This window comes from Rutilus rutilus (assembly GCF_951802725.1).
Source record: "Rutilus rutilus genome assembly, chromosome: 17".
In the NCBI taxonomy this organism is placed as follows: Eukaryota; Metazoa; Chordata; class Actinopteri; order Cypriniformes; family Leuciscidae; genus Rutilus; species Rutilus rutilus.
In genome coordinates this window covers 37,082,148-37,092,147 of record NC_140230.1, presented here as the reverse complement: position 1 = coordinate 37,092,147, position 10,000 = coordinate 37,082,148, and the positions used below count along the sequence as shown (strand labels likewise).

The 10,000-nt window shown below is 40.0% G+C and overlaps 3 protein-coding genes across 3 annotated transcripts in view; 2 read left to right on the top strand and 1 right to left on the bottom strand.

Moving 5' to 3' along the window:
- Positions 1-2,268, bottom strand: part of creb3l4 (cAMP responsive element binding protein 3-like 4) — a 9,122-nt gene extending 6,854 nt beyond the window's left edge. The window contains exons 1-2 of the mRNA XM_084386083.1: positions 2,108-2,268; positions 979-1,062 (exon numbers count right to left, since the gene is read on the bottom strand). Coding sequence (XP_084242209.1) covers positions 979-1,062; positions 2,108-2,155 — 132 coding nt within the window. The 5' untranslated portion in view covers positions 2,156-2,268. The remainder of the gene's footprint in view (positions 1-978; positions 1,063-2,107) is intronic.
- A 331-nt stretch (positions 2,269-2,599) lies between these two features.
- slc39a3 (solute carrier family 39 member 3) lies at positions 2,600-6,119 on the top strand. Its single transcript, XM_084386082.1, has 4 exons — positions 2,600-3,224; positions 3,345-3,436; positions 4,380-4,510; positions 4,644-6,119. Exons 2-4 carry the CDS (start codon positions 3,364-3,366, stop codon positions 5,496-5,498), a joined length of 1,059 nt encoding a protein of 352 aa, XP_084242208.1. The 5' UTR covers positions 2,600-3,224; positions 3,345-3,363; the 3' UTR covers positions 5,499-6,119.
- A 1,898-nt stretch (positions 6,120-8,017) lies between these two features.
- The window catches only part of LOC311275756 (CREB-regulated transcription coactivator 2), a 24,092-nt gene continuing 22,109 nt past the window's right edge, over positions 8,018-10,000 (top strand). The window contains exon 1 of the mRNA XM_084384995.1: positions 8,018-8,310. Within this exon, the coding sequence (XP_084241121.1) occupies positions 8,146-8,310 (165 nt within the window). The 5' untranslated portion in view covers positions 8,018-8,145. The remainder of the gene's footprint in view (positions 8,311-10,000) is intronic.

The following is a 10,000-nucleotide window of genomic DNA, read 5'->3' as shown; positions in this document are numbered from 1 at the left end:
AGTGAGTGAGTGAGTGAGAGTGAGTGAGTGAGAGTGAGTGAGTGAGTGAGTGAGTGAGTGAGAGTGAGTGAGTGAGTGAGTGAGAGTGAGTGAGTGAGTGTGAGTGAGTGAGAGTGTGTAAGTGAGTGTGTAAGTGAGTGTGTAAGTGAGTGAGTGAGTGAGTGAGTGTGTAAGTGAGTGTGAGTGTGTAAGTGAGTGAGAGTGTAAGTGAGTGAGTGTGAGGGAGTGAGTGAGTGTGAGTGTGTAAGTGAGTGAGTGAGTGAGTGAGTGAGAGTGTGTGTGTGTGAGTTCACTACTCTCTGCTCCTAGCATGTGTGCAGTGTCTTGGATGGGTTACACGTCACATTCGCTTTTGCAATCTGGACTTAATCCAAAAATAAAGATTCTATCATCATTTACTCCCCCTCATATTGTTCCAAACTTGTGTGACTTTCTTTTGTCAGTGAAACAGACAATATAACATTGTAATACAAGTTTTCCACTGTAAATTGAACAGCACACAGTTTTGGAACATCATCTTCGTCATTTTTGATGCATTAAAGGGCCTGATATACTTCAAGTGAAACTGAAACACAAACTGGTGTGACGTCATTACGAACTAAAGTCCAGAAAAAAAGTTTCTGAAAAAGTTTTTTTGGAAACCTCCGAACTCCCATTGGTCCACGGTGATGATGTAAGAGGTGGGTGTGGCTCTGAGGCTCCGCCTTCTTTGAGGTCAGACCCGAGTAAAAACGAACACACTGGAGAGCTGCTTTATAGTAGAGGCCGAGTGTAATTGTAATTGAAAGCGACACTGTTTAAAAAAAAAAAGTAATACTGTAAAACTGCTGCTTTACAGCGATCTATTGTATAAAGTGTCTGAATAGCAGAGCTTCTGCAAACATCCACATCACTACGATCAGGGGCTTTAACCCTTTCAGCCAGAGTGTGTGTGTGTTTGTGTGTGTGTGTGTGTGTGTGTGTGTGTGATTGACTCACACAGCGCGGCTCGACGCTCCAGTCCTCCGAGTACAGGACTCCATCGTCCAGGATCAGCCCGCTCTCCACTGCCTCCTCAGCATCCTAATACAGACGGGCAAAAATAAAAATAAAAATATAAAAATGAGGCATTATCTAATTAAATATGCACTCATTTGCATAAATTCCCAGAACATTGGATAAAGCCAGGTTCATAATTCTAAAGAACATGAGTGTGGTTCACAAATAAGGACCGCACAAGTGTTAAATATGCAAATAATGCATTATCTAATTAAATATGCACTAATTTGCATAAATTCCCAGAACATTGGAATTAGCCAGGCTTGAGATTCTTGCTTGATTTTGTTGACATATTAAATGCTTTGAAGGGATTCTGGATTTAATATCACTCCATAAATCAGAAAATACTGTCAACAGATGCAAATAAATATATTTTCACCATGTTTTAGGGGTAAAATGTTGTATAAATCATGCAAATGATCTATGAGTAAACCTTGAGTGTATAGATATGAATAACACTGTGAAGTCTGGTGTGTGTACAGCTGCTGAAGTGGAGATGTATGACTCAAACTCACCGCCTTTAAAGATCTACAGATGCAAATATATCAAGTGCAAGAAAATAAACACTTCAAAGTGCATTTCGGATGATTTCTTCCCACTAGTCGCGTATTATGGAAGCAAAACAGACCTCAAAACTGGCCAGTGCATGGAAACAAAATCAATGGTATGACCTGCAGTGTTTTAACACTGAACACTAACAAAATGACATTTGTAACAGTGTGGAAGTAAATAACCTGTTTCAGGTAGAGTGACACGTGAGGTTCAACGAGCTCTACCTGTCTGTCTTCTACCTGTCTGTCTGTGGGAGGATGTGGACATCCTGGTAGGGCTTGGACTTCACACACATATAATAAGAGACCCATTTCTCTAGTTCTATACACTCACCAAACTAGCTTTGCAAACGGAATAGATATAATATCAGCATGTGCTATCAAACAGGCGGAGTGCACATATGAAGATTAGATTACAGCAGCATAAACAACAGCTGATGATGTGTCTGTATGTGGAGCTGTCAATCAATCACAGTAAACAAACCGCGTTTCTAGTGTTATCTGCACGTTTTACTCACTCGCTCGGTGGAGTTGACGTCCCCGGACACTATATCGGGTTCTCGCATCCTTCACACACGCGTGTTCGGGTTATTATGCGAGCATACGCGGATAGTTCCCTGTGTGGATCCGGATCTTCTGGTTCACTTGATTCAGTGTGATTCACATCCGCGTTCGGCGTGTGGGCGGGGCTGTGGAGAGACGCTGACCAATAGCACATCATCACGCGCCTCCGCAATGAAGTGAGTTTAAAAACTATTTTTTTTGTTTATTTGTCAGTATATTAAAGTATATTATATGAAGTATTTGCTTACTTCAAAGTATTTTAAAGTGTCTCAGTGTCGCTAATGTTTTTCAGACCCATGTTAGAGACACGCACAGTCACGTGATCCCTGTTACTTTTCTCCACGCGAGTCAGGACGGATGGACCAATCACAATCGTCCTTTGTGATTACTTAAAAATGATTTTTAATAATTTTATAGAGATTTGGGGGGTGGTTTCCATTACCAGTGACGCGTACAAACATTATAGGCTACACAGCAAAGCGACTTAATTTTTTTTTGTTTGAAAGGTTAAATAGCGCCGTCTGTAATAAAGTTATTCGGTGTATATCATAAGTTATTCAGTGTATATGCCCAAATCACTGGTTGCAGGCATTTAGTTCATGTTTGTGATGTTCTTTGAGCAGGTTTAGACAAGTTGTGGACAGCTGTGACTCATATTGATGCCCGGTTCGCAGGTGATTCACTCTTTTGAGCCGGATCTCTGTAATGAATTGGATGTTACAATCTCAATCTGAATCGTTCAGGCAACTGACTCGTCCACTGAATCGTTCACTGAAATGAATCAGATTTGGAACATGTTGTGACTCACCGTGCGCTTCCCGAAAGCAGGATCAGAAGAAGTGCAGCTTTACGGGAACAAACCTCAAGACAAACCCACGATCAGCTCGAGTGATGTTCTCATAACATGTCAAATACGAACAAAACTCAGGACGTGTGGGAAGTTATTGGCGGACGCTTATGATTCAGTCTCGTTTAGTGTTTGTTTGAATCATGAAGAGAAGTTTAATGTAGAAGAGATCCAGCATTGCAACACAAACAACTCAGATAATCTGCTTCAGTTTATGTGTACTGGTAAGTACTTCGATAATAGAACCATTCCAATGTATAAAGAACACAATTATACAGTGAAAAGTAGTAACATGTGGGAAATGTGATGTCTGTAATGTTAACCGTGTCCCCTGCTGGAGCCAGGCTTCAGACCGAGCTGGAGATGCTGACTCTGATGCTGTGCTTCAGTCTTCTGTGCGGCTTCGGCCCGGTGTGTGTGATCAGACGAGCTGCAGGTGAACTTCAGGATCATCTCTACACTAACCCATCATCTCTCAGCACTGGGATCACTCAGGGCTGCTCAGACACAGCGTAACTGTTTACAATTAAAGTGATAGTTCACCTAAAAAAGTTAATTCTGTCATCATTTACTGTCCCTCGAGTTGTTCCAAACCTGTGAGTTTCTGTCTTCTGCTGAACATTGATGAACTCCATTGACTTCCATAGTACTTTTTAGTGAAAGTAAAGATATTTATCACGTCACAAAAATGTTTATTTCAAATAAATGCAGTTCTTTTGAACTTTTTTTGAATATTACATTTGTTGCAAATGAACAATTCAGCGCCAATAATAATTGATAATTATACTTTATTCATTATTATAGTATATATTTCCCCGTATTAGTGCTGGGCAACGTTTTATCGTAACAAAACTCATATATGCATGTATATACTGTATAAATATTTATAAATAATTAATATTACATATATTAAATATAAATATTTTATATCTAAATAATACATTTGTCTTAAATATATACATGCATGTGTGTGTATTTATATATACAAAATAATTATACACAGCACACACACATATATTATGTAAACACAAACTTTTATTTTGGATGCGATTCATCGTTTCACAGCACAATAAACACTGGAAGTAAACGGGTCCATCAACTGGTGACCGGCATTCTTCAAAATATCTTTTGTACTTTAATACGATTAATTCTGTATAGCAAGTAATACCTCAGTGTACACTAATTATAATTTAAATAATATAATATTTTGCTATCAGTACAGTAACGAGCACGAGTAATGAGAGTTTTTGTCTACAGAAAGTTATTAACTGTCATGAAGTAAAGCTAAAGTCGGTATCCCATGATCCTCTCTGTGTGTCGGTGTCCCATGATCCTCTCTGTGTGTCGGTGTCCCATGATCCTCTCTGTGTGTCCCTCAGGTGTGCGGCTCGGAGTCATGGGTCTGGCCTCATGTTTGTCTGATGGCGTGTTTCTTTGCTCATGTTTGCTGAATCTGCTGCCCGATTACCTGACCCACGCCAGAGAGACCTTCAGCCGGCTCGGCCTCGCGGTCAGTCATTAATTATCATTATTATTATTATTATTATTATTATTATTATTATTAACTAATCAATCAAAGAAGGAGGAGTTAAAACGTTCTCTGATGTTAAACATGTTATTAAAGAGAGTCTCTGTCTTTGCAGCTTCATTTCCCGCTGGCCGAGTTCCTCGTGTCCATGGGATTCCTTCTGGTGTTCGTGCTGGAGCAGATGCTGCTGGCGTTCCGAGATCCGATGGGCTGCGAATCCCTCCAGAAACAGGCGCTCGTAGACCCTCACGTGACCAAGAGTCGGGATTCTTCCGGGTGTTCCCGCCGTCTCTCCGGGGCTGACGAATCCCTCGAGAAACAGGCGCTCATTGACCCTCACGTGACCAAGAGTCGGGATTCTTCCGGGTGTTCCCGCCGTCTCTCCGGGGCCGACGAATCCCTCGAGAAACAGGCGCTCATAGACCCTCACATGACCCAGAGTCGGGATTCTCCCGGTCATTCCCCTCGTCTCTCCGGGACCTACGGATCCGCCTCTCCGGAGCACGTCGGTCTGCGTGTGTTTCTCCTGGTGTTCTGCCTGTGTGTGTGTGCTCTGGTCGAGGGTCTGAGCGCCGGATCCAAGCCGGTTCCTGAACTAATCCCGCAGATTTGTGTGACGCTGTTTCTCCGGCAGGGAATCGTGGCGTTCAGTCTCTCCGTACGGATGAGTCACTACGGTCTCCGTCAGGCCGTGACGTCCGGATGCCTCTTTCTGTTCTCCCTCTCCTGTCCGGTGGGAATCGGGATCGGGATGGGGATGGGAATGGGAATGGTCGGGATGAATCCCAGCGTTCCGGGTCAGCTGGTCCGATGTGCCGTCGAGGGTCTGGCGTCCGGGATCTTCATCTACATCTCCATCGCTGGACTGCTGTGGCAGGAATCGGCCTCTCCGAAGCATCGCATCCATAAAGTCACGTTCCTGCTCACGGGATTCGCTCTGGTTACTGCGGTTCTGTTCTGTAAAGTCTGATCGGAGCGCTTGTGCTTTAAAGGTGCTGAATGTAGCTTTTTCACTCTACTAAAGCATAAAATACCATAATATGTTTGCAGATATAGGAAACATGCTAAGTTCATACACTGGTTTCTGTGAAAAACACTCCTAAAGCCAGTTATTTTACGTATTATTTCACACATTCCGTGTTGTCTGTCTGTTTTTGTTTTGGTCTGTGTGACTCCGCCCACTGCCAGCTCAGCCAATAGTATTTCGACACCCGGGATGCCAGTTGATGGGAAACACAGCGTATTGCAGCACGCAAACAAACTGGGTCAGAGATTGCAGATTCTACCCAACCTAAAAAGTATTCATTTAAAAATCTCTATGAACGAGAGCATATTAAAACGTGGATAAATAAACTCATCAACTTACAGTGTGTGAGTCTCCGTGCTCGTTCCTGTTGTGCGTCCTTAAACTGGCCACCCTCGTGAGCGGCGAGTCTGAGGAGGCGGGGAAACAACGATCCTGCAGTACCTCATTCCACAACTAGCTGTCATTCTTACAGACTGCACCTTTAAATACACAACATTTCAATATAGTCAGAAAGCACTCGTTTATTTACTGGAGCTCATGCACAGAATAAAGTCTTCATAGATATTTTTCTACATTTTCTGGTGTTTTCTTCAGTTTAAATCTGTGTTAGGCAGTGTTATATTAATGTGGGATTGTAAAGGAGTGATTGATTGTAAAGGAGTGATTGATTGTAAAGGAGTGATTGATTGTAAAGAGTGATTGATTGTAAAGAGTGATTGATTGTAAAGAGTGATTGATTGTAAAGGAGTGATTGATTGTAAAGAGTGATTGATTGTAAAGGAGTGATTGATTGTAAAGGAGTGATTGATTGTAAAGGAGTGATTGATTGTAAAGAGTGATTGATTGTAAAGGAGTGATTGATTGTAAAGAGTGATTGATTGTAAAGGAGTGATTGATTGTAAAGGAGTGATTGATTGTAAAGAGTGATTGATTGTAAAGGAGTGATTGATTGTAAAGAGTGATTGATTGTAAAGGAGTGATTGATTGTAAAGGAGTGATTGATTGTAAAGGAGTGATTGATTGTAAAGAGTGATTGATTGTAAAGGAGTGATTGATTGTAAAGAGTGATTGATTGTAAAGGAGTGATTGATTGTAAAGGAGTGATTGATTGTAAAGGAGTGATTGATTGTAAAGAGTGATTGATTGTAAAGGAGTGATTGATTGTAAAGAGTGATTGATTGTAAAGGAGTGATTGATTGTAAAGGAGTGATTGATTGTAAAGAGTGATTGATTGTAAAGGAGTGATTGATTGTAAAGAGTGATTGATTGTAAAGGAGTGATTGATTGTAAAGAGTGATTGATTGTAAAGGAGTGATTGATTGTAAAGGAGTGATTGATTGTAAAGAGTGATTGATTGTAAAGGAGTGATTGATTGTAAAGGAGTGATTGATTGTAAAGGAGTGATTGATTGTAAAGGAGTGATTGATTGTAAAGGAGTGATTGATTGTAAAGGAGTGATTGATTGTAAAGGAGTGATTGATTGTAAAGGAGTGATTGATTGTAAAGAGTGATTGATTGTAAAGGAGTGATTGATTGTAAAGAGTGATTGATTGTAAAGGAGTGATTGATTGATTGTAAAATTATTACGTTATTACACACGTTATTGTACCAAAGACAGTCTCAAAAACACGCTTTGAAATCGCTGGTGTTTCTGACTTCACAAACTACCTTGTAACCAATCAGATCAACGTGTGATCGTCAACCAGTGGATCTCTGAGCTGAGTGAGTGAGTGGAGGCGGGGCTCATTTGCATATTCATAGAACCGCACATACTAAATGAGGCAAGGGTGTCGAGTTACATTCAAGATATTTTAAGGCATGAATAATCTTTTTTTCAAGGAAAAAATGCAAAAATATGTCATTTTTGAGGGAGACAATTATTAATTACAGGGGGACATTTTTTTTACTCACAACAAATAGCGATTTCTACCCAATAAAATATTTTAGAGCTTGACGTGGAAAATGTATATTCACTATAAAAATGTTCCTAAATTTATAATATTTTATTAACTTCCATTACTTTTGTAGGTCTAGAAATAATTTTATATAAATAATATTTTTTATAGTAAGAAATAAAAATGAACAAAAATAAAAACAAAGAAAAAGAAACGCTCACTAAAATAATTACATAATTAAATGCAAACTTAAAATGATTAATTTACTAAAATAATTACGTGAAAAATGTAAATTATTTCAAATGAAAAATAACCCATAAAAATGGTTTTAAAAAATCTAAATAAAAACTTGCTCAAACTTAAATCATAAAAAGTAATGTTAAAAGTAATGATTTCTAATAAAACAAAGTAAAACACACATTACAATTTAATTAAATATTAAAATGTAAAAAAATAAATGAAAACGCCATTTTCAATACTAGTTGTGCTGTAAGTCCGTCAGTGTGTGTGTGTTGAGTTTGAATGTTGAGTGTGTACAGTGTGTGTGTGTTGAGTTTGAATGTTGAGTGTGTACAGTGTGTGTGCGCGTGTAAGTCTCGCTCGTGCCCCTAGAGGGCTCGTCTATCTCTCTCTGTCAGTGAGTGTGTGTGTCGGTTCTTCGGGTTTGTATGTGAGTTCGGGGTTCGATCATCATCATGTCCTCCGCGGGATCATGCGGACCGGCACCGGGACCGAATCACGGCGGTTCTGTTCCCTCAAACCCGCGAAAGTTCAGCGAGAAGATCGCGCTCCACACGCAGAGACAGGCTGAGGAGACGGCGGCGTTCCAGCAGGTCATGATGGACCTCACCTCCACCCGGGTAAAACACACACACACACACACACACACTCACGGGAACCGGATCGCGGTTCCGACGTTCCCGCTGAAAAACGTCAAATCCGTGTTTTACTCTCGTCTCGTGAGCGCGCTCGGCGGCTGGCAGGAGCGCGCGCGAACAGGTAGTAGCGCGCTAGCTAACGGAAGCTAATGACAATAACGCTGTTACCATGAAAATGGAGTAAAGGAAAGACGTCAAAGAGACTTTAATTATATGGTAGATGTTAGAAGAGCCACTCTGACGGTAAACGACATTAAAAGAACGTTAAATACGTGTGTGAGTTTGATTAGTCTGTCAGACAGGAAGCGGTTAGCAGCAGATTAGCATGAACACACACATACACACACACACATCAATCTCAGTGTATACGTTTAAACATCACATATGAAGTCAGCAGAATTACAGTCTGATGTCTAATTCACTTGATCTAGGTTCACTGCCAGAATGTGTGATGGTATTTCTTGGACATGTACCTGTGTGTGTGTGTGTGTGTGTGTGTGTGTGTGATGTCACAGTGATACTGCTGTCTGTCAGAGCTGGTTTAGTGAAGCTGATGTGGGCTGGTCACCCTGACCTTTACCCTTTCACCTCATCATCTGATTAATGATATTCAGGCTATCAAATACAATAATGTTTTGATTTGGTTTTTATTTTACATTTTAAAATGTTACGTTTTAGTAAGTTTTAAACTTGTCGCTTTGGACAAAGGCGTCTGCTAAATGTTTTAGTTTTATTTAATTATTTTTATTTAAAATGGTTTCTTTTAATTTTGCATTTTGTAATGAAATTTTTTAGTAAGTGTATTATTTAGATTTTCAAATGAATCTGATTCAAACATTTTTATGGTTTAGTAAGTGTTTTTATTTTATTTTAATTAAACAAAATAAAAAATTAAAAGTTTGTAAATACAAAAAATATTTTATACAATATTATATGTTATATAAAAAATATATAAAAAATATTTTATACAAAAATAAAACATTTTTGTAAAAAAAAAAGGAAAGTTGCCCCAAATGTCCCCCATATGTCCCAAAGCTTGTGTGCTCTCTTCCGCAACACACTCAAAACTCCATACTTCCAGCCAGGACGAAGTGTGAGCAGGAGAACAGAGACACAGCATCTGTGTGTGTGTGTGTGTGTGTGTGTGTGTGTGCGCGCTCTCCTCCTGCGCTGGTGTGTGTCCAGAGCAGCGGGGAAATCTCAGACTGTGTGTGTGTGTGCGCGGTCGAATGTCAACACACACTTCTCTCTGGATTGGGAAACTGTGGTTGACCTTGATTAGGTTGACCTCTGACCCTGAAACATGCTCTTTTGCTCATGCATGTGTAAACATGTTGCATGCTGTATCTTCAGATGTTTGCTATATTGCTTCACACTGTATCTTTAACCCAGGGTTAAGCAGACGTTAGCCCAGGTTAGCCCTCGCTGCGGCAGGAAAGACTCCCAGACTTGTTTGTCAGCCGAACACATTTGACCTGAGATTGATTTCAGTAACTGAACGACACGTTCACGTCTGCGCTTCTCTGATGAGGGTTCATGGTCACATGACAACACATGAGATATTGCATCTACATATTTATTTTGATTTCATTCATTTTTATTAAGTGTTTTATTATGATTTTTTAAACTATTTATTTTAATTTGGCATTTAACGATTTGATTAACTGTAGTG